This window comes from Scleropages formosus, chromosome 7, assembly GCF_900964775.1.
Source record: "Scleropages formosus chromosome 7, fSclFor1.1, whole genome shotgun sequence".
Classification (NCBI taxonomy): Eukaryota; Metazoa; Chordata; class Actinopteri; order Osteoglossiformes; family Osteoglossidae; genus Scleropages; species Scleropages formosus.
Window position 1 is genome coordinate 30,979,332 of NC_041812.1, and position 24,041 is coordinate 31,003,372.

The 24,041-nt window shown below is 50.8% G+C and overlaps 1 protein-coding gene across 2 annotated transcripts; it reads left to right on the forward strand.

The window, feature by feature from the left end:
- Positions 1-1,238: 1,238 nt before the first annotated feature.
- On the forward strand, positions 1,239-13,489 carry LOC108942056 (tropomodulin-2-like). Of its 2 annotated transcripts, none has more exons than XM_018765109.2 (10): positions 1,239-1,401; positions 5,473-5,659; positions 5,935-6,091; positions 10,414-10,536; positions 11,448-11,522; positions 11,617-11,747; positions 11,838-11,945; positions 12,063-12,206; positions 12,363-12,507; positions 13,094-13,489. In XM_018765109.2, the coding sequence occupies exons 2-10, from the start codon at positions 5,543-5,545 to the stop codon at positions 13,123-13,125; spliced, it is 1,032 nt and encodes a 343-aa protein (XP_018620625.1). In that variant the 5' UTR covers positions 1,239-1,401; positions 5,473-5,542; the 3' UTR covers positions 13,126-13,489. The 2 variants fall into 2 exon arrangements, with proteins under 2 accessions (XP_018620625.1, XP_018620626.1); XM_018765110.2 differs by having other exon boundaries at positions 5,494-5,659.
- The last annotated feature ends 10,552 nt before the right edge of the window (positions 13,490-24,041 follow it).

The following is a 24,041-nucleotide window of genomic DNA, read 5'->3' on the forward strand; positions in this document are numbered from 1 at the left end:
TCACCCCCAGAAGAGTTCAGCTGTCCAGACCTGTTGTGTCACTCTGAAAAATACTGAGGAATATTAAAGAGATGCTGGGCATTCTGGGAAAATGTATTACTGTACTTTGAATTTGATGGAAATGTGTGCAAATACTGTAGTCCAGATGCTCAGGTTGTTGATCCAGATCTCCAGGTGTTCCCCGAGCTTGGCACTCAGACTACAAACGTTTCATCGAAGGTCGAGGTGACATCATCAGTGCTGAGCAGACTGCAAACGTTTCATCACCAGTCGAGGTGACTGGTGATGAAACGTTTGCGGTCTGAATGCCAAGCTCGGCGAACACCTGGAGATCTGGATCAACAACCTGAGCGCTAACACCATCAATCTTCTCTACCATTTCTAAACACTGTAGTTTCACTTGGTGTAGAAACTGAAAGGGGAAGCAATTTATGAAAAAATGAAATTTGATACAGCTGTATCATGAAATTATGGGGGCTGAAATATCTGTGTAATTGGCATTTTGTGCAAATATTGAAATGAGCGGGTTTTCAACGAGGGCGGTACGATGGCAGCATTTGGGCCGCTCGGGCGTAAATTCTACTCTGGTGAAGTCTATGTGGAATTTTCATATACTCTCATGTCTGCATGAGTTTCCTCAGGGTGCTCTGGTTTCCTTCCACATTCCAAGGACACATGCAGTTGACGTGAGTTTACGACGCTAAATTGCTTATGATGTGTGAGTGAATTTTTGCGTGCATGATGTGTGTGGCTAACACCTCAGACCTTGCCTAGCGCTCACTAATTCCAGGATAGGCTCCGGACAGCAGCAACCCAGGCTGATCGGGAAGCTGTTGCAAACTTAAGACTGAGAGAGATCACGTCTAATCATGTTTTATACATAAATATATTGAAGGTTACACGAAGACTTTAAATTGTCGCTAATTTATTCCTGTACAATATACATTTCCATAGTAATTACCACTGAAAAAAAATCTATTTTACACTATACATCGCGGTTACGCCGTACCTTGAACACTGTGTAATAACATTCAACAGGTACTACAGTACTACAAGTCCCAGAAACCTCTCCTCGGTCAGCCCCCCCCCCCCCCCCCCCCCCCCCCCCCCCCCCCCCCCCCCCCCGCATGCTGTGCTACGCTCGCATTGGTGCTAAGACCGGAAGAGGCGGACACCTTGCGGTCTATTTGCTGACGGACATGCTAAATAGTTTTGACGTGTGTTCGCAGCCCCGCCCACTTCGTGCCTTCCTGTGTCACGACCCAGCGCTGGCGGACGGAGGGGAGAGGAGCTGAGTTAAGCGACTGGGATGGTGCCGCACTGAGACACGGCGAAGAAGGGAAGAGTCGTGCATTAAGGGCAGCAGATAGTCACTTATTGGCGGGGACGACGATTATATTGGTAAGCGCGAAGGCTCATGTGGACTTTCCTGGCTTGCGCTGCGCGTGCAGCCGCAGTTGTGTGGAGAAGGTTGAGTACAGCTGCGTTGCAGGAGCGCGCGCGCGTGCGTGGGCGGGGCGTGCGGTGAAGACGGACCGGTCCAGTGTGTCCGTGGGTGCGGGAACATCTTTTAATGTTTATACCTTGATCCTTTAAAAGGAATCAGATTGCTTCACTTATGATTGCGCAGTGCAGTTTCTCTCCTGCCTTTCTGCAGGTTCTCTCCTGAGCAGGGTGAATCGGGGTAAATCAGTGTAAATCTACTGTCTCGTTTGTAAGGTGAGCCATAGATTCGTGTTCCAGGGGTAACTTATGGATGCATGAAACCCTTAACTTAAGCCCGGTGTGGGCTCACCCCCTTTTGTTCCTAACCCTAGGGTAGTGGAGGAATTCCTGGTTCACCATGGTACCGGATCCTCTGCTGAAATATGACTGTTGTCATTGGTGGGGGGGTTGATGTTGTCCGTTGAGCTACTTGCACATGCAGTTTCAGGATTTGGCAAAGAGCTCCTTTCATCCCCAAGAGAAGGTAAGATGAGGAAAGGACTTGCAGGAATGGGCGCTCATCCCATGTCCTCCACAGCAAATGAGATCCCAAAGGGCTCCGGATGTGTGCCGTGAGATTCCTCGACGACGAGAGACACGGTCCATCGGGGTGAAGGTACCTCAGAGGAGGAGATGGCGGGCTCTGCGTGAGGCAGTCCTTCCTTTATCATCGTCTCCTTGTGGCTGCGAGTTCTCGGATCTGCCATTAAATGCTAAGTCTCAAAAAAAGGGGGAAATCACCGTTTTCCGAGCACATGCCGTTAGAGCGAACACGTTCACACGGGCACTCCTCGAATTCCACGGTGATGACACGAAGCGAGGGAAGCCGGTGCTCCGCAGTGCGACCGGACGCTTTTATTGCAGCGCTCTGGTCTTCTCGGGTTTCTGGACTGGCGAAATGAAAGGTAAAAAAACGCACAGATTCAGAGACACTCGATTTAAATCATCAGATTGCGCAATTGAACAGAGGGTGGAATGCGCTCGTGTGATTTGAGATGGATCCCTGCGTCATCTGCTGGTGGGGGTTCGGACGTCGAAATGCTTCAGCGGCGGAAGATGGGCTTCGTAATGTTCTCGGGAACCCTGCTTTGCATTCTGGGTGAAATGCTGGGTACCGTATAACAGTACACTCTGCACTTGATGTCATCTTTCGCAGGCAGAGGCTCTCGAACCTCACACTGTCACACATGTTGTGGATCTGCCTCCACTTGCCTTCCTCTGTCCTCCGATTCCAAAGTCCCCCACCCATTTCCTATTTACTACACCGTGTGTGTGCTGGAAGGTATGGTAAAAAGGGGGGGGGGCCTTGCTGAGTGGTTCTCAACTGACCGACTTGGTGAAATGAACCGGGCCGTTTTCCATCCTTTTGCCATCAGTCCACGGTGTTCCAGTTGTGCGTTTAAGGCTGATGTGTGAACCCCTGCGAGATGGTGTGTTGGTGTTCTGAAGTGCGTAAGGGTGTGCAGGTGGTGTGGTGGGTGCAGATGTCACCTGCCACTTGAGTGATCTGGGTTCAGATCCCACCTCCAGTGATGCCCGGATACTGTGCCCTTTCTTCTAATGCTGCCCTACCTGCTCCATGTATTTCCCAGAATCGCTCAATAAGAGCGGCAGGGGGCGTAGTGGTTAAAGCGGTTGCCTTGCAGCCTGATTGTCCTGGGTTCAAATCCCAGCTCCTGCTGTGTAGTACTCTCGATCAGGGGATTTACTCTAAAGTGAAATGGCGATTTACCCGTTTATACACCGGTGTAAGTAGCTTAGTGTAGAAATCTAACGTTATAATCCAATGGGGGGGTGCGGTGGCGCAGTGGGTTGGACCAGGTCCTGCTCTCTGGTCGGTCTGACGTTCGAGTCCCGCTTGGGGTGCCTTGCGATGGACTGGCGTCCCCCCCTGGGTGTTTCCCCTCCCCCTCCAGCCTTACGCCCTGAGTTGCCGGGTTAGGCTCCGGCTCCCGCGACCCCGTATGGAACAAGCGGTTCAGGAAGTGTGTGCGTGTAATCCAATGGCTGAGAAGAATATATAACTTTACGTGGAAATCCGAATGAGGAAGGCTGCGCGGGGCTTGACGGCAACAGGTTAGTGACCTGCGCTCACCCACCTGTCGTCACAGTTCTGTTTTTGCCTACTCGAACCCGTGTCTCCCTCACAGGGGGTGTGGCGCACTACTGATTTTCCCCACATCCCGTCAGATATGCGTGAGGAACCACATGTAAGTGGTGCATATATGGTGTTTTGAAAGCGTTTTGGTTATATTTTTGTTATTGTTGTTGAAACTACGCCGCGTAAACGTTGGCACAGACAAGGCACAAGAGTATTATGTGGGTTTAAAGAGATTAGGCTGATTAATTTGCAGCGATCTGGCTTGGCCCAAGTAGTCCTGCAGCGCGTCGGCCCAGATCCCGCCGCTGGACGGACGCTCTGGGAGCGTCGGCTCGCCGCAAAGAGGCCCCTTGGCCAGGGGTTTTAGAATGGGGGCAAAAAACCCAGTGGAAGTGGAAAATGCATCAGGTTGAGCCGTGAAGTCGGAGGCTATTTTTGGGTCTGTCGGCCCCATCCGGGCTGTCTCCTGGCTTTCGCTGGGGCAGAAAAGCAACTCCTGCTTAAATGTATATAAGCGTGAAGTGGACCGCTTGTTAAAGTGGTGCTAAAGCAAATCATTGATGTTATAAATAAAATACCTGCCCCCTTTCAGTTTTGGGTTTCTTATTTTGCTGCTCCTCTATAGAGTTGAACGTAACTGGAAACGTTGGATTTTAGCGTGACTGTTGGTCCGTCTACCGGCAAGTCCGTCGATTCGTGATCCGGTCGTCGCTCTGCGGTCGCGTTGAGACCAGAGAGAAGAGATCACGCGTCTTCTAGTGTCGCGCTTTCCCCTCTGTAATCGCGTAAAACTGCACTTTTACTCCATGATGCCCTGTTTACCCGACTGCATTGACGTCTCCTAAATGAGAGCCTTGAACTCTGGGGATGGTGAGCCACGCGATCACGGTTTAGACGGGTGACACCTTTGGTAGCGACTTGTGTGTTTCGTCCATTGAATTTCTTCATTTGCAGCTAATTTTTTTTTTTTTTTTTTTTTTTTTTTTTTTTTCTCCCCTGAAAAAAAACATCTCTTGAAGTTTATGAATGTTATTCGACATCCTTCCAGTTCCATCTCCGTGCGTTTTTCCTCCAGCTTGCATGTGGTTCATGGTTAGTTTTCACGCTGCGCGTTAGATCGTGGGTTGCAGTTTGGGTCGGTGCCTCTTGGCGACGTCGACCGCAAAGCTGAGAGGAGCGCGACAGATGCCGGAAAAGCTTGGAACGCTCGAGTGTCCTCTGCAGTCCAGCTTTGTGCGCTTCAGCTGTCAGGAAGCACTCTTCACAGCGGAAAACTGGCCTCGAAGCAGAAACTCTTGACAACCGGCCGAACTGGGTGCGGATCAGAAGTCGCAAAGAGTTTTTCTTTTCTCCCCAAGGAGGCCTTTTGAAAGGTAACTCCCGAAGGCCTATCGCAGCCGTGCGGTACGGAAATTGCCGGCTTGGGGATCTCTCGGTTTTCCGTTTCTTTTGGCCTTGGGCTCGTCCCTTGGAAGGATAAGCACCCCGTCCAGGGCTTGACTCCAGACTCGGCCCCGAGTCGGTCGGCCTCGTGCCTCTGGCTTCCCCGGACGCCACGGAGGCTCCGAAGGACGACGGCACGGCGCCTTTGATGGCGAATGCTCTTTAACTAGAGAGTGCCACTACGTTCGCGGTGGATGCGCCTCTTGTTTCTGTTGGAAACTCCAGCTCGTGTTTGTGTTCGTTCCCACCCCGCCGGAAAGCTCGGAGCGAACGCTTTTGTTTTTGTACCGTTTTGTATTTTGACCTCCGAAGTACAGACGGCAGAGTTTTTTGCCCCAGGTGGTTTATGGGTGTATTTCAGGCAGGTAGGGGGAGGGCTGTTGGGGGTGTTTGGTGTTCCTTAGCAGCTCCTCCGCTAACGTACGACTCTCCTCGGCTCACGGCGACTCCGCCGTGGTCTGCAGCGCCGGTCCCTACCGAGGAACACGTTCGAGACCCCTGGAGTCCGTTGCCATGGCGCTGCCGCTCAAGGACAAGCGTGAGGACGTCGTTGACCTCGAGATCCTCGGCAACCTGTCTGAGAAGGAGCTCAAGGACCTAGAGTGTGTCCTGGAGGAACTGGATCCAGAGGTGGGACGGGGTCGAGGGGTTGGGTCCACCAGAGAGGGCAGGAGGGTAGAGGTGTTGTTTCCCTCGAGCAAGGAACTTTCTGTAAAACGGAATAAAAAAAGATGGATAAATGAAGCTGTATCAGTGGCTAAATTTATTGCAAATAACATTGTGAGTCACTTTGGAGGAAGTGGCAGGTAAATAAATAGATAAATGTAACCGCATATATAGTCAGGCGGCGACAAACGAGTTACTCGGCCTGCGCACAATGGGTGTTCTTTTCTCTTATTTCCCAGAATGCACTGCTGCCTGCAGGAATGCGCCAGAAGGACCAGACAGCCAAAGCTCCCACTGGCCTCTTCGACAGAGAGCGCTTGTTGAACTTCCTGGAGAAGGAGGCGATGGAGTATCAGGACCGGGAAGACGTTGTGCCCTTCACTGGGGAAAAGAAAGGTTTGTGTGTGTGTGTGTCTATATGTTCTCTCTCTCTCTCTCTCTCTCTCTCTCTCTCTCTCTCTCTCTCTCTCTCTCTCTCTCTCTCTCTCTCTCTCTGTGTGTCCACTGTAAGCATGGTGTTTGGCGTGCAGTTGGGAGATGGATGTTGTGTTCATCCCCCCATGCGGAGGTGTCTGGGGCGTTATCTCATGTTTAGGGAGCGCAGAAGTGTGACATCGCTGTTTGTGGTCGGCTATGCAAAGTGCGACGATGAGCCTCCCTGCCGTGCCCACCGGTGACAGGCTCCGGGTACGAGATGCTCTTTGTTCACCGGCACCTTCACGATGTGTTGGGGACTTCATCCCAGGTCACACAGGTTGCAGTGGTAGTGTCAGAGCTGCCCTTCAGTCTCGTGTGTGTGTGTGTGTGTGTGTCCTCCTTCAGATGCACTTTCAGGTGGATGACGGTTACAGTACGTCTTCTGGACCTGGTTTATACGGTCGATAAGCTCAGTGTTTTACTAGGCGCCCAGAAGCACAGTACATCTTATAATAATAATAATAATTAGTACGTGTTTTCTTTGAATATTATTGTTTATTCACACCGCTGGGCCTCTTTACATTCATGAAGTGCTCCTTCTGATCATCCATTAACTGTACGCTTTGGTTATTTTAATTTAGGGGTTTGTGGGAGGTGGGGGGCGCAGTGGGTTAGACCAGGTCCTGCTCTCCAGTGGGTCTGGGGTTCGAGTCCCGCTTGGGGCGCCTTGCGACGGACTGGTGTCCCGTCCTGGGTGTGTCCCCTCCCCCTCCAGCCTTATGCCCTGTGTTGCCGGGTTAGGCTCCGGCTCCCGTGACCCCACTTGGGACAAGCGGTTTCAGATGGTTTGTGTAGGTTTGTGGGAGGTGGGAAATTTCCTGTTCTTATTATTAGCTGAATAATTCATATTTGTTATGTTGGTTTCACTCTGGTTTTTAGGGGCTGCATTAGGAAAAAGAGCATCAGTGAGGTGCAGAAGAAAGAATGGTGGTGAGCGAGGGCTGAGGAATGGTGTGAAAATGCTGAAACAAAGTCCTTGAGGAAACTGAGCTCTCAGTGCTGTGTCCAGATGGGGCGCTCTGGTTTCTACCCCACTGTTCAGGTCCTCAGTGCTCTTTTAGGTGAACGTGGAAGTGGAGGATGAGGGTGGCAGGGGGTCTAGTGGTTAGAGCTGCTGTCTTAGAACTTCCAAGGGGTTGGGTTCACATCGAATCCTGAGTAGTATTACCTCTGAGCATGGTACTTAGCCTGAATTACTCTGGTAAAAGTTACCCAGTTGTGTACATGAGTAAATAATTGTAAGTACCTTGGTGTGTAAACCAGTGCCTTGGAGAAAGTGCTAAAGCAACAAATGTGAGTGTGAGGAAAGTTACCGGAATGTGTGATTACAGCATTTTAACATTTAGTGAGACTGCTGCCATCGCTGGTTGTGTAGCATGGCGGGGCTCTCCGCTTTGCCTCCTGGGAGTGCAGCGAGCGCCGCGGAGCCCCTGCTGAGCAAGTCTTTGTGTTGGCCGAGCGCTCCGGGTGGAAGCGGGGGAGGCGTACGGGTCAGCAGGTCACGAGATGCTGGCTCGATGTGATGGAACCCAGCCATGTCCCTTGGCAGCTCATCGCACTGCCCTCTCCGTGGTCCTCTCCTCTTTGGCCGGTTCCCCCGGTCTGCTGGACCGAGCGGCTTCTTATCCGCTCTCTGCGGATCTTAACTATAGTTCTCATCACGCGGTCAGCAGATGCCCTGCTCTGCTTCGAGCTCTGATATCCTCAACTTAAATTCAGTTGGGACCAGGAATGTGTTCGTAACTCGTTTTGTTTGTAACTCCAAACTCTCCTTTACCACCGAGATGTCGCCCGATGTGTAAGTCCCTCGGTTTATTTACCCGTCGCGTTCTGTAAAATTCTTGCCTGTAAATGCTTAGGAGGAGAGGAGGATGTGCCCACTCCGCACAGCGGTGGCATCGCTACCCGCTGCGCCACCGTGCCCACCTGTCGTAGTTTTCGTATTGCTTTATTGACTGAACCAAGCATGCAACCTTTAGGAGGCCATTCGGCGATGGAGTCTAAGAGGTTTGTTCAAGGTCATCAATGCGTAATTCCGTGCAACTGATTAAGTATGCCAAGCGCCACCGTGGAATCGTAAACGTTTTATTTTTCAAACCGCTCCTCCAGGTCGGTCGATTAAGGCCGATCGGCTGAGTTTACTGGAAGCTGAGATTCGGGTGTGTTTCCGCTCCTGGGAAAACACTCCTCTGAGATGAACGCGGCCTCGCCGCGATTGCCGTCCAGCCGGGAAGTGTGGCGCTTGGCCATAATTTATTTGTGAGTCTCAAGTCACATTTTGACACTGGAATAACACTTACTCATTTAGCTCATTTAACTCATTCTCCAGAACAAGTCACGCTGTTGCAATTGCGTACCCATTTATACAGCTGGCAATGTTACTGGAGCAATTCTGGGTAAGTACCTTCCTCGAGGGTACTACAGCCGAAGGTGGGATTGGACCTGCGACCTTTGGGTCCAAAGGCACCAGCTGTCCACACGCTGCCGACGCTGACGGTTGAAAGGCAAAGCGACTCTTTACCGCGTCTTTGGCTCCAGTGCCGTGACGGTAAATCCCCGTTGTTCGGAACGGCTCGGCTCATCACGGGATCTCCCATGAGGAACTCGATTATATATAATTAATGGAATGACGGCATGGAGAAGCCAGGTACTTTTATTCTTCCGTTTTCACGGCGCGATTTGGATTTGAACCAGAGTCAGTCTGACGGCCCACGTTCCTGCTCGTTGTTCATCGCTTCACCGGGGGGGGGGGTGGAGCGATACCGCTTTGGAACCGTTACCCAGCTGGCGTCTCAGAATGGCAAGGTTTAAGCTCGCGGAGGAGACGGGCGTCCCGGAGTTGCGATTCCGGGTGCGCGATCCCCCGAACCCGCCGGCGACGTGTCGGCTCCAGAGGATCCTTGTTGTGGGGTCTGGCTCGACTCGCCGCCGTACGCGCGTGCTTTCTGCTCCCAGAACGTTCGGCGGAAACGCTCGTCGTTCCCACGCCGGCTGCAGCTTATGGGTCGTGTGCGGGACGCCGGCGGGGAAGCGAGCGTTGCCGTCAGACTCGACAATGCTGGAACCCTGGGGCAGGGGTGCGATCGGAGGGACGTGCCCTGGATAACCGCCTTGTGGAAAATGCAGCGGGGGAGGGTGGGTGTTTGCGCAACACTAATTGAATAACAGGATGTGGGTGGGTGGGTGGGATCTTTTCCGTGCGCTTGTTTTCAGCGTGCTGTAAAGCCATAGTTATTATACCACGGTTAATGTCATAACTTGGGTCTGCCCACATGGTATTATAATTACACTAACAGGAAGCTCTCATTTTAGTTTGGGGTAAACATTTTTTTTTTTTTTACAGTGAAGCACTGTAGTACAGGGGGTGCAGTGGTGCAGTGAGTTTGCCCAGTTCCTGCTCTCTGGTGGGTCTAGGGTTCAAGTCCTGCTTGAGGTGCCTTGCAATGGACTGGCGTCCCGTCCTGGGTGTTTCCCCTCCCCCTCCAGCCTTATGCCCTGCGTTGCCAAGTTAGGCTCCGGCTCGCTGGGGCAAGCGGTTTCAGTCAGTGTGTGTGTGTGTGTGTGTGTGTGTGTGTGTGTGTGTGTGTGCGCGTGCGTGCGTGCTGTAGTACAGCTGGTTATATTATTATTTGTTGCACTTTCCATCTTCTTCCCACCATGGTTTGTCCAGAGCTCGGCCCTCTCTCTACTGCTGCTCACCTGGTCCTATAGACCTGCGCCACGCTCCAACTGCAGTAAATTCAGAGTAAAGTGCTTCGTGCGGGAAGGAGCTCAGTGTCAAGTTTGCGTTCGGAGCCTGAGGGGTCCCAGCTGTGACAGGGAGGGGTTGGCGGGACACGGTCCGCAGCGCTGGCCGTCTCTGGGGATCGAGCCGTTTTGTTGGCAGGGAGCCCTGCTGTGGTCCCCAGACCCACACACACACGCACATTCTGGCAGAGACACAAGGCACACTTGTGTTTGTGTTTAACGTAATACCCTAGTAAATTGCATCTTAATGTGATTTGAGCAATTGCCTTTTAAAATCCGTTGATCCCGACCGCGCCAACGCACTACGGGTGCGTAGGGTTCCAAACTAGAGGCGTTTTTCCGGCAGTCCTTCGTGCCCAGTCTTGCCCGAATGTGACATCATTCATACGACATAATGTTTTATTAAAGCGGGTTCTTCTGTTCCAGATGCGATGTGGGTTAGGCGCCCGATCCGCTCCTTCGGCTCTGTGTTCAATGTTCCTTCTCCCTCATAGGAAAGGTGTGGGTGCCGAAGCAAAAGCCGGCGGAAACACGGCAGGAACAAGTGACCACCCTTGACCCTGAGCTGGAGGAAGCTCTCTCCAGTGCCACGGACACGGAGCTCAGTGACCTGGCAGGTAACGGGAATCCGGTGCTGGGGGGGGGTAGGGGACACTGCACCCAGGCAGTCCAGAGGTTGCTGGTGCTGGCGCTCACGTGCGGAGATGCAGCTGCCCCTAGTTAACGTGGAGCGGTGGATCTCGGCGATGTCCCGTAACGTTGCCCCACCGGCCCCATGCGTCCCTTTCCCAGAATCATCGCAGCTGAATAATACCAGCAGGTGGCGTAGTGGCGAAAGTCGTCACCTTGCCCTCTGAAGGTCCTGGGTTCGAATCCCTGTTCCTGCTCTCGTTCCCTCGCTCACGGCATCTACCTTGAGTTGATGCAGTAAGAATACCCTGCTGTTCCATGTAAACCCACTCACTTAAAATGGTGTGAAGTGAAGAAAACTACACTACCAGCTGCTCTCCGCTATATTGCAGTAATAATACGGGTAGCAATTCTAAATGTGTCCATCTGTTGCGAAATACTTTTGTTTCCTCTGAGATGTAGGTCTCTTTGGGGGGCCGTCTGCTATATAAATAAATGTCAGTGTAATATGATGATCGTCTTTCTCTGGAGTTACAGCAATGCTGCGATGCTTCTCGGAACACAGCCTCCTCTTACAATATATTCTTATGCACTCGTCTACAATGTTATTAGCTGTAAATTGACTTAAGTCTTGACGATGTGCCGGAGAGCGAAATTAACCAACCGTCCTCTTTCTTTGTGTTATGCTTTGTTCGGCGCTCCAAAAATAAATCGAATTATGTTTGGCTGTTTCTCTAACTGGACAGTAGGTGGCGTGCTGCTAAAATGCCGAGCTGTAAATTGCTGGAGTCGTTGTTCCGGTTGTTTCCTCCTGTCTCCCCTCCCCCGATGACTTTAGCTGTGACAATGACCAGCTTGTGTACCGAGAGGGACGGAACGTCTTTATTTGTGTGTCCAGCTATTCTGGGTGTTCACACGCTGGTGTCAAACCCGCTGAGCTGCCATGGAACCGCTGGTAAAGACGGCTATAGCAGTAAGTACGGGTCATTTGGCGCAACTCTCTACGTTTCTTCTCCTCCGGTTTGGTTCCGAAAGCAGCGGTGCAGCACTTTGCTGTGACTTTGCAGATGTTGTGAAGGGCGAGAGGGTGAAGCCCGTTTTCAACGAGCCGCCCAACCCCACCAACGCGGAAGAGACCCTCCGGAGGGTGAAGTCCAACGAGCCGACTCTGACCGAGGTCAACTTGAACAATATCAAGGTGCTCTTTCCCGCTTCCGTTTGCGGGCGACGCGGCTTCGTTTCGCGTCACGGGGCGCGGGCTCATGCTTTCCTGTTGCTCGTCCTTCAGAACATTCCCATCCCCACGCTGAAGGAGTTTGCAAAGGCCATGGAGAAGAACACGCGCGTGAAGAAGTTCAGCTTGGCTGCGACTCGCAGCAACGACCCCATCGCTGTGGTGAGCAACCAGAGCACGTTTCAGGAGATGGTGTCAGCGTTGTTATACTTCATCTCGTTTGGACAGCTGTGGTCCGCTGCGCATATGCTGTGATGGAGCTCTGGACTTTCTCTGCAGGCTTTTGCAGACATGCTGAAGGTGAACAAAAGCTTGAAGAGTCTGAACCTAGAGTCCAACTTCATCACCAGTGCAGGGATCCAAGCCCTGCTGGAGGCCCTGATGGACAACGACACGTTGTCGGAGCTCAAGATAGACAATCAGGTAGGTTTTCTTCAACCTGACCTCCATCGGAGCCCGTGAACGTCGTGCAGTTTGCTCCGCTGCGATCCTCGTTGCCAACCAAGCTTGTCATCGTGGACCGCCGTTGATTTTCCTGTACTTCCGGACTCTCGCTGTTCGCTCGGGGGTGCGTGACAGAGGCAGCAGCTTGGAACCAAGGTGGAGATGGAGATCGCCAAGATGCTGGAGCAGAACCACAGCATCATCAAGTTTGGATACCACTTCACTCAGCAGGGACCAAGAACCAGGGCAGCTGCTGCCATCACCAAGAACAACGACCTGGGTAAAGTGCCCCTTGTTGTGGAGCTTGTGGTTGTTCTTCTTCTCTGCTGCTTTTTCCATCTTCTCCTGCACGAACAACCTGCTATGAGCTCCGCGGTGCAGCGTTTACCGTAAGGGGTTCGCGACATGACCCCGTCGCTGTTGTGAGCAGGAGCTCCCTGGTGATGCTGTCGGTGTCACGACCACGTCCGGAGTTCCTGCCGGTATTATGAGGGTCACCACTGTATTACTCCAACTGCGGTGTAAAGTCGAAGGACCCAACTCATCATCACGAGTCCCTGTTGAGGAGATCTGTGATCTGCTCCCTTGTAATTATGTATCCAAACCTAGTGGTGATGTGACAAGCGCTCTTGTCAAAGGACTTAATAGTCCACACACATACACACTAATGTTTGGTGTCCTCCTGGTCTCCACTCTGCAGGAATGCAGTCTAAAAATGCATCTGTTGTGATGTCCAGATGTCACTTATGAGTAAGACATGAGTGATGAGCTCACGCACCTCACTTCGTTCCACTGCTAAGAGCGGAGGACGATGGTGGGGTGTGTGTGTGTGTGTGTGTGTCGTACTGACTCGGCTTTCTATGCAGTCCGCAGGAGGCGAGTGGAGGGCGATGCTTAGAGACGTGTCGAGCTCCTCCGTGCGCAGATGCCTCCCCGCTTCGCTCCACCGCTGTCTCGTGCCAGACTCCGGGGTCAGATCTTCTCACAAAGCACCTCGAGGGGAGAAGGGGACTCACTGGAACTGCCCCCCCCCCTCCCCCCCACCATTCCACTGAATTGCTGAATGTGTCATATGTGTCATTGTCCACATTTTACACCACTAATTTGCCCCCCCCCCCCCTTTCTAACATGTAAATGTTGCATCAGTCCTTTGTGTTGGGCTTTGGATGAGGTGGGAAACACATATTCCAACATCATTCTCATGCTCACCCGCAGTAGGGTGGTTGTTGTTATTATTATTATTATTATTATTATTATTATTTTTTATTTTAAAAACTCTTCTGAAAGTGCTTTTTTTTTTTTTTTAAAAAATTTTATTTAAAAACTGCAAAAGACGAGCCAAGAACTTGGAATTCCGCACAGGCCCTGTGTGCGTTTCCGGTATGTGTGAGGAAACCGATATCATTCCATGTCTTATTGTTCACTCCATTTGTGAAGGTGCTTGTTTGCTTGAAAAGGATGCATTCTTTTTTTTTTTTAGTTTTATAAAACTACTTGCTAATTATTTCTTCCTGTGTTTGAGAGTGTATCCCGGTATTGCAGTATTTTTTTCTCCAGTTCTGAGGGGTGGGATGTAGGTCTGAAGGTTTGATCCACAAGAAGGAACTGTCCTCTGTTCCAGTTACCCTGCTTCCCCCCAGTCCAGGTGGGAGCCCTCACTGATTTGTGTGTGTGTGAGAGTGAATAACCTTGATTGCAAGGGGTTCCTTTCCAAGGGTCCCACTATAGTTGGAATGGTGCATTGTGGTGACGTTCAGGTGCACGTGGTTTCCCACAGTCAGTGGTCGTCTTAACCCTTTAATGGAATGTAAACCGAGCTCAGCCTGCCCTTGTTTGTCTCGTCCGCCTCTACGCCGCACGCCATCATTCCAAGGGCAACTCTTCCCCTCTTCATAGTACTGTACCTCTCATGTGAAGCAGAAGCCTTGTGACCTTTTATTATAAGCTCTCGTTTGTTTTAAAGTCCTTGGAGGCACAGGCCCGGAGCCCCCGGTCCGGTCGGACAATTTCCTCTCCAAGATCCTGTCACTTGTTTAGAGCAACACCTTTAACTGGCAGCAAAACGCAGTAAACGCTGATGTGTTCTACTTTACTGGAGCTCTGCTTTGGAGCAGCAGGATCAGCTGGAATACACATGTGGGTGGCTGCGTGCCTCCAGTGTTTGTTGTTGTGTTTTTTTTTTTTTTTTTTTTTTTTTTTTTTAATGGCTTTTAAGTTTTTTGTAATAAAGATAATTGTTCTTTCATGTCTGACTTATTCCTTTATCTATACATGTATTTATTTAGCAGACAGTTTTCTCCAAAGTGGCTTCCAATGAGCTCTATGTAATGTTATGAACCCACACACCTTATTCACCGTGGTGACTTACACTGCTAGATACACTCCGTACACTGGGTCACTCATCCATATATCAGTGGAAAACACACACACTCTGTCACTCACACACTATGGGTGGACCTGCACAGCATGTCTTTGGAGTGTGGGAGGAAACCAGAGCACCCAGAGAAAACCACACGTACGAGGGGAGAACATGCAAACTCCACACAGACTGAGTGGGGATCGAACCCATATTCTCTCACACCGCCCAGGCATGTGAGACAGCAGCACTACTCATTGTGCCACTGTACCGCCATTAGTTGTGCTCCTGCGCATCAATTTACAGATTCTCTGGATTGTCAGCCTGTCTGAATAGCACAAATAGCCGATCATCTCAGATTGTGCGACTTTATATACAACAGACAAGCTTGGAGACATTGAACAATGTGACCGTTGCTCAGAAATAATTCAAGTGCATCCTTTTTTTTCTCCCTGAACAGCAGCTTTTATGTTGGTTTGCAGCAGATGAATACTACGGTATTGATGCAGTATTACAGCATGGCATACTAATGGCAACGGCAGAGCCAACTTGAGGGAGACTGGGGGGCGTTTAGATTCCCTGCTGCACCTCTTGTAAAGATGAGTCCGTCGTGGGCTGAAGACGCGGGAGTAAGGTCTCAGCGGTGGAACGGAGCTGTACGGCTCTGCAGAAGGGCCGCCCTCGGCAGCATGCACGTGCCTACTGGGTGACGAGATGGGGATGGTGTTTCTGAGGATCCGGTGCCCAGAGCTGGAGCGCGGTGTTGTGTTTTGTTGCCGAAGGCTTTGGGACGTCTCCATCGCCGCAGCTCTCGTTGAACAGCGGCGGGGAACACACTGCTTTGTTTTACCTTCCAAAGAGAAATCACTGCCTTTTCACTCTTTGGTAGGTGTGAGCTGCTGTGCTCCGCCAGTAATCCACACAGCACACGATGTGCGTTCAACCCCCAGCGGTTTAGAGAGGGGGAGCTGAACACAAATGTCACTCTTGAGGTTTGAAGCTCTTGTGCTTGAAACACCATTGGTCCATTAGGTGGTGACATCCACCCATCCATCCATCCATCTACCTGTTGTCAATGAGCACTTGTCAAATGCAGGGTTGCGGTGGGCTGGTGCCTATTCTGGAAATGGGGTAAGGCAGGGTGGGTACACCAAGGATGAGAGGCCAGTCCATTCCAGGGTAATTGGTGCATGGTGCACACACACACACACACAAAACTAAGGGCAAAATGATCAGATCATAGTATTATGGCTTTAAAAATAATGGTTGGGTTCTTCTGTCGTTTACTTTTTTAGTGAAAAAGGTTTGGTGCTGCCGGGGAGGTTGACGCTCAGGTTTGCGGTCACACTCGCGGTTCTTCCCAGCTGGCGGCTTTTATCGGGTCACGTTGGCAAAAGCAGCCGGAGGCTCTGCGTCGTATGAACGCACCGAGTTAAAGGGCCTTTAGTCTCCAGAATTCAAACGCTGGATTCAGGAGGCAGTTCTTGAGCAACCGCTGCTTTGGCTTTTTGAGGCGGTGTCTCCGTGACTTGAACCGACCACCAAGAGTGGAGCCTCACAGAACCAGCAGACACCCATGCAGCCCAAGGTTTGAATCCCACTCCTGTGGCTGTAACCTTGATCAATTAATTTACCATGATTTGGTGTAGTAGGAAGGTGGCGTGTTGGGTGTAGTGAGCAGCGCCACCGCCTCACAGCATCTGGGTAGTGTGAGAAAATGTGACTTCAACTCCCTGCTCAGGCTGTGGAGACTGCAGGTTCCCCCTTATTTGCAAGGGTTTCCTCTGGGTGCTCTGGTTTCCTCCCACACTCCAAAGACATGGTGTTCAGGTGAATTGGCAGCTCCAAATTGCCCTCACTGTTTGCAAGGCTCGACTGTAATGGCCTGGTGCCCCTTCCAGGCTGTAACCCCCCCCCCAATCCTATGCTTCCAGGATAGGCTCTGGATCACCATGACCCTCATCAGGTCCACTCCTTGAAGCTGGTTGGATGGAGCAGGAAGGAAACCATACTGTATAAATGGGTGAAGGAGGGCTAAGTTGTTGCTTAATATACTGATTTACTTGCTGCATGATTTTTTTTTTTTTTTTTTTTTTTTACTGGAGCACCTTAAGGTACTAAGTACTATGATAACAGCAGGTGAGGTTCAAACTGGCAACCTTCAGATCTAGAAGCAGCAGCTCAAACCACTACACTACCAGTTGCCTCTCCTTATAAGTTGTCTTGTATGAAGATGTCAGCGGAGGACAGAAGTGGAAAACCACATGATGTCACACACTGTGTGTTTTGTTCCCATCCAGGCGCTGTCACTGATGGCGATGGGAAAGAGAGTCGCGTCACCCATGTGCGGCCCGGTCTGAGCGATCTGTCTGATCCGGAACCTGCCGACAGGGCGCTCACCGCCCACGGAGCTCTGTGCGCACACTCTCCTCTGCAAGGGAGGGGGTTTCCTGCCAGTGTCACGTGAGGGTCACAGGAGTGTGTGATCATCAGTCACACGGGCTTTATGGCCGTACACCAGTGCGCATTCCAGACTAGTTTGTGGGGTAGGGGTGAGTCGTCACTGCTCATGTTGACATGATCATGACATGATGTATCTGCTGCCGAAGCCATGGCTGGACCTGCCAAAGATGAATCAATGACGCCCCCCAAACACAGTTAAGGGTTTGTCTTCTGTATGCAGGACACCCAGAAGGACCTTGTTGTTCGGGTCTCACTTTCAGTGTCTCATTTCCCTTGAGGGCTGTGCTGTCTTCTGTCCTGCTGGTACATTTCCATGCAGTGCACATGCAGTATATATAATACAGTATATCAGTAATTAAATTATATATATGTTATATTAACTATATTATACTATATTAGTATGTGCTGTAGCATTGTGTCCTGCAGTGGTGTCACTCTTTCGGCTCAAAAGCGCCATCTAGTGTCGCAAGAGAGAAATACATTAAAAGGTGGTTGTGCTGAAATTCACCACTAGATGGCGCAACAGTGCAGCGTTTACCTCCAGCAGCGCCTTTCCTATTCACGTCTCTGTTTAAATGTAGACGTTCGAACCTGCGGATGAAGGCTTGCAATACAGGAACAATCCCGTATTTAAGAGCGCCTGCACCTATGGACGGCTGCAGAAAGATTAGAAAAAATTTCCTGAAATGGTAATAAAACAAAAAAAATTTAATCATTATTTTACTTTTACCATTTTTGCTGAAGTTAATATTTTATATTTCTTTCAGTCGAGGCGTTACTCTAAAGCTACTTACAACGAAAAGTTCTCTTCAATTATTTACCCATTGGAGGACTTGGTGGCGCAGTGGGTTGGACCAGGTCCTGCTTTCCGGTGGGTCTGGGGTTCGAATTCCGCTTGGGGTGCCTTGCGATGGACTGGCATCCCGTCCTAGGTGTGTCCCCTCCCCCTCCGGCCTTATGCCCTGTGTTGCCGGGTTAGGCTCTGGTTCCCTGTGACCCCGTATAGATACAACATATTTGGAGTGTGGGAGGAAACCAGAGCACCTGGAGAAAAGCCATGCAGACCCAATTTTAGGGTATCTTGCTCAAGGGTACTGCAGCTGCAGAGAGGTTTTGAACCTGCAAGCTATGGATCCAAAGATAGCAGCGCTAACAACACTTATTATGAGCTTATTTATTTTTATGTGGTCTTTATGACACACAATGTCATTTTTGTACAGCGACAAAGTACTTACTAGTATGTACCCGTTTATACAGTCATACATTTTTTTTCCTGGAGTAATTTGGGAAATGTACATGGGTCAAAGGTACACTGCTGGGCTTTTCATATTGTAAGGTGACGTCTCTCACCACTACGCCACCTGGTGCTCTTAACAAATAGTGCGACTGAAAGAAATAAAGAAAAGGACATTATATATTTAGGACGCAGAGCGCACCTTACATGTTCTATCGTTTTTCAGTGCTTGCTGGTGTTTAGAACACGGTCGCAGGTTCGAATCCCACCCTAGTAGCCTTGAGCAAAGTACTTACCCTAAAATTACTCCGGTAAAATTACCCAGCTGTATAAATGGGTAAATAATTGGAAGTAGTTTAACGCTGTCATTTGCTTTGGAGAAAAGCAACAGATAAATGAGTGAGTGTATAAGAGGGTTGTGCGCAACTTCAGTCTGGTGCCGTTAGTGTGCGTCACACGAGCAGTGATCCTGTGGCGCGTTGCGCAGACAGGCACCGCGGGGCGCTGGGAAGAGGATGCTTTCATGTCCTGCCACCTTTCCATCACGGCCAGGGTCCACAGGGCCCTCATACCTTCTGATCTCTCCACCGCAGCGGGGATTTCCTGGTCTACGCACCAAGACGTGCAGAAAACAGCCTCTGAGGTCAATGGTGCGAAGCGGCAGTTTGGGTCATCCGCTGTAGGGTATTGCCTACTGCTTGACAAGGTGAGTGGGATCGGCGGGATTTTGTTTCCGACAACTGGGGCAGCTGAGCGGCTTCGCCTCCCAGATATGGGGGATGAACGGAGGTAACGGAGGACGACACAAAGCCCCAATCGCCATGACGGTGCAGTCAATGTGTTAGTCTCCTTCAGACCTCATTTAATGGTCCAGCCAGAGCGAACGGACCTGGAGTGAGATTGTGAAAATAACTCAGTACAACGTTACATCGGTTACCATGTTTCCTTGGTGGGTCACTGCAACCAAACACCAGACACCCCAAGCTGTGGTCTTCCCAGGGAAAGTACCATTTACATTTATTTTTTTATTTAGCGGACACTTTTCTCCAAAGCAACTTCCCATGAACTCTATGTCACTCGTGTTTATCAGCCCACACACCTTATTCACCGTGGTGACTTACACTGCTAGATACACTACTTACAATGGGTCACACATCCATTCATCAGCAGAACACAGCCTCTCTGTGTCACTCACACACTATGGGGGAACCTGAACAGCAGGTACAACATATTTGGAGTGTGGGAGGAAACCAGAGCACCTGGAGAAAACCGATGCAGACACAGGAAGAACATGCAAACTCCACACAGACTGAGCAGGGATCAAACCCACATTCTCTCGCACCACCCAGGTGCTGTGCCACCGTGCCACCCGAAGGACGACTACATCATCGCGAGTGTTACATATATTCCTTTTGATAACCCATGTTAATACAAGATTCAGACCTGTGAGAATGTGCGTGTACCGCCCTCTTACACTGCCCATGCAGCGTAAAACACAGTGACGCTGACGGACTGGATCTGGTCAGCATCAGTGGCACCAAGCTCACAGGTTATGACCTCATCGACCATCGGTGGATGGGTACCTTCTCCACGGCAGCCTGCTCTTCTCCTTCATGAGCACAGAAGCTCACCGTCATGCACTGAACAGCTTAGGGATGAGAAAGAGCAGCGCACCTGTTCAGTTTCTCCAAAAAGCTATAATCCAGCTTTTATTGTCCTCTGCTAGATGCATTTGTGCTAATTGTCTATGGAAATATCCCTCAGAACACTATTATATAATGCACAAATATCACTATGTTACAGAAGGGTTTCAAAATGTTTTTTAATTATAAAATTCAGTTTCCCTGTTAGGGGGGTGTGGTGGCGCAGTGGGTCGGACCGGGTTGGACCGCGTCCTGCTCTCCAGCGGGCATGGAGTTTGAGTCCCATTTGCGGTGCCCTGTGATACACTGGCGTCCCATCCTGGGTGTGCCCCCCCCCCCCCCAGTCTTATGCCCTGTGTTGCTGGGTTAGGCTCCGGCTCCCCCGCGACCCCATATGGGACAAGCAGTTTCAGACTGTGTGTGTGTGTGTGTGTGTTTTTCCGTTACATTACCTGTGAGCAGGACTGTGGTCAGCCCCACGTTGAGCATGAGGGTTGTGGTCGGCCCTCTGACATTTTCAGTTTCAGACCCCTGGCTCAAAGGCTGGAGGCAGAATTGACCTCAGGTGACACTCTGCTACTGAATGCGTCCCTCTGGTGTGCAGACTGTGACATTTACCATCCATGTTGGACGGGACCTTGTTTAGAGTCCCTTCCGGTGCCAGAGAGTCCGGCCCAAGTCCCAGAACCAATCCACCGTCCCGGTCGGTTCATTCGGTCCGATCGCATCCTTTTTTGAAATGCCATTGTCTAACATACGGCTACATAGAAAACAGACTGGTAGAACATCAGCAAGTGATCTGGATGTTCCAAAGGACCCGACAGTGACGTCAGCTCTGCTCTTTTGTGAACAGAGGCCCACTGTTGCAAGTCCACTCATGTCTGTCATCCAAATGCACCTCGGGGTACTTGTCTGTCCCCACTACCTTTCCCTCCTCCCCATCAATGGTTACTGGACTCAAAGGATCCTTGGACCTCCTGAAGCTTGCCATCTCCTTCTTTGTCTTTCCATTCTTGAGCTTTTCCCCTGCCACATTGCCTTCAGCTCTTTCCTCACCAATCTAGGGTGAGTAGATGGTGGTGGTGGTGGGGGGGGGGGGTTTCCTGAGGAAGGCCCACTTCTTTAAACCAAACAATAAATGTCAACCTTTAATCAAGCCGGATAGGAGGTTTTTGACCCCACCTCTGTGCGTTCAGCAGGTAGCGACCGCAGCCTTCGGGGGCTCCTAGCAGGACCAGCCGCCAGGAGCCGGCGGAAGCGTGTGGCTTTTGAACAGGGACGCACTCGCTCGATGTTCCACCCAGGGCAGCTGCTCGACACGCACACCCCCGCAGGTGACCTCGCCCTGAGGCCGTTTCGAAGCGGAGCTGCATTTATGGAAGCAATCTGAGTGATCGGCAGAAGGTCAACCGCCGCTCTTCCGGAGGCCACGGCACCTCCAATGAATATCATTCTCCCTGATTGCTCTGTGCTTCAGATATCACATGTTCCTCTATAATTCATCGGTCTTTTGTCTCCGTTTCCTTGGCTCTGTGCCCATTTATTAAAGCTCGTTTTTCCCTCGTAATCAATTGCATGTTCACAGAAACCCTGCCTGGGGTCTGAGACTAATTGCTATAATGGAACAAAAGCAAAAAACAGGCCTTAATTGCTTGCTTCTGTTGTTGCAATGGTGCTCAGAAGCTGAGTATGCATTTTACTACGGTAACGCACTGTGGTGTGGCGGTGAAGAGCCACCTTCATGATCTCGTGACTCCTTCGAAGCGTGGATTACTATGACGGGGACGTGGCGATTTGTCCACCACTTGTACACGGTATCGTTTCACTGAGACTGTCCCTCCATGGGGCGGTCGCCAGATTTGGGGTCGGACCCCACTCTCTGACCTCGGTGGCAGAGCTGGATGGTCATACCCTAGATGCGGGTTGGGCTCTTTGAACTGCCCCCACTCCAACTCCTTCGACGTGAAGGCGACACTGTTTCTAAATGAAGAATTACTTACGTCAACAACCGGTAATGAAGGACGGTCTCAGACTGGCATCGTCGGTCTAGTGAAGTTTCCTATTTCGGTCATGAATTACATTTCATCCCACTGTGGTGGGAACCATACAGACATAAGTCTGGCTGAAGAGGAGTGCAGATCAGATGCCTCCTCACTTACATTGACATTTATTCATTTAGAAGACGCTTTTCTCCAAAGCGACTTCCAACGAACTCTATGTAGTGTTAGCAGCCCATCTATTTATTAGATCATTGTTACTTTGTGTTCAGATTTTCTTATTATGGGACAGTGTAGCAGCTACAAATGATGACTTGTAACCTAAAGGTTGTCTGTTTGAACCCCAGTCCACTCACTGCTGTATCGCTTTACTCCGACCTTCTGTGGTATAAATAACCTTCGGTTTAAAATGAACACTTGTAATTCACTTTGGTTAAAGATGTCACCGAAATGACAAGTAATATAACAGCTTGGGGCAGCAGGAAGGGCGACGGATAGAGGCGCAAGGACACGAGCTTGTCTAACGTCACTCGTCGAACGAATCCTTCCCCAGTCCCGTTTCAGAGGAGAGCCGTCCTTCGACGTCGCCCGTCCGCCAGAGCAGCAGTTACACGGAAATTTGGTCGTGGTTTGTTTGAGCACCAGCACACAGATTCCCTCCAGCTGTAAGCCTCATAATTTAATTTTTACCCCAAATGAGTACCCGAACGGGTGTCACGCGGAACACAGGGAGCCGGGATGGCTGAACCCAAGAGCCGCGTTGTTCGTCTGAAGTTGAGGGAAGAGGCAAGTTCTCAAAACCAGGGACGGGCGAAGGGTCGGTCGATCGGCGAACGGGACAGGAACGAGGATCCATGGACGTGGTCGGAGAACGAAGCGAGGAGTCAAAAAACCGGAGATCGTGAACAGAGCAAGAATGTAGTAACACGAGGAAGGGCGGTTGTCTCAAGCGAGATTCCGCAACGGTACGGGAGCTGAACAGAGTCTTTATAGGGTGAGCGATTACTCATGAGCTAGTGCGGAGTCAGGTGTTGTCGTTTGTGTTGCGGGCGTGGACGTGACAACGGGGGTGCAGCGGGTTTGCCTGGATCCTGCTCTGGCGGGTCTGGGGTTCGAGTCTTACTTGGGGTGCCTTGCGATGGACTGGTGTCCCATCCTGGGTGCGTCCCCTCCCCCTCCAGCCTTACGCCCTATGTTGCCAGGTTAGGCTCTGGTTTGCCGTGACCCTTCTTGGGACAAGTGTCTTCAGCCAGTATGTGTTTGTGTGTGTGAGTACCTGAACTGTGCAACGTCTATAAAAAAAACCCCCCCGACTCTCCCGTAACATGGTCCGTGGGAGCAGTGCACACTGTAGCTCAGCAAGAGCGTAAAAACGTTCTTCTGTACAGAGATCGCAGGTAAACGTGAATAAGTCATTCATTTCTATCTGTGTGTCCCGACTTCTCCTAGTCCCTCCGAATGTAAACGTCCGCACTGGAGCAAGAAGCACACGACGCAACCCAGCTCATGCTGATCTGCCTTAACCGCACGTCTGTGTGGCCGCAGCTGTTGCCGGGCACCTGTCCCCAACGATTACCATGGCTTACTCACAGCCTTTAAGCTCGTCGGAAACGCAAAGAGCGACAGCTCCTCCGAAAACACGATAAAATCCCAGATTTACATTTGAAACATTTCCAGCCATGCTGAAGGTTCGAAATGCACAGCTCCTAAAACCAGAAATGGATTGTTCAAGGTGGGGATCGTGGTGCGAGGCAGCGACCGCAAGACAAGTGGAGGAACTGCTGGTTCCCGTGTTTGTTTGTCACCGGCGGGAGATGTAACTGTGGTTCTCGGAGTCCGAGGCCCCCCGCAGCCCTGAAAAGGAGTAAAGCTGGTTGTTGTGGTCTAGGGAAGGGTCAAATCAGGGACACGAGGGTACCGGGTCCAGGACGGCTAACCTGCAAGACGGGATGTGGCGGTTTCAGAACGTTTTCAATTTCCTCCATATGCATTAGAAATAACTATTTATGAGGATTATCATCAGAGTGTGAAATCACTCACTAGTACAAGCAGTCGTGCAGTTTTGTCCATTTATACTAACCCCTTTTCAAGTTTTGTAGCTTCTTTTTAATGAAAAGCTTG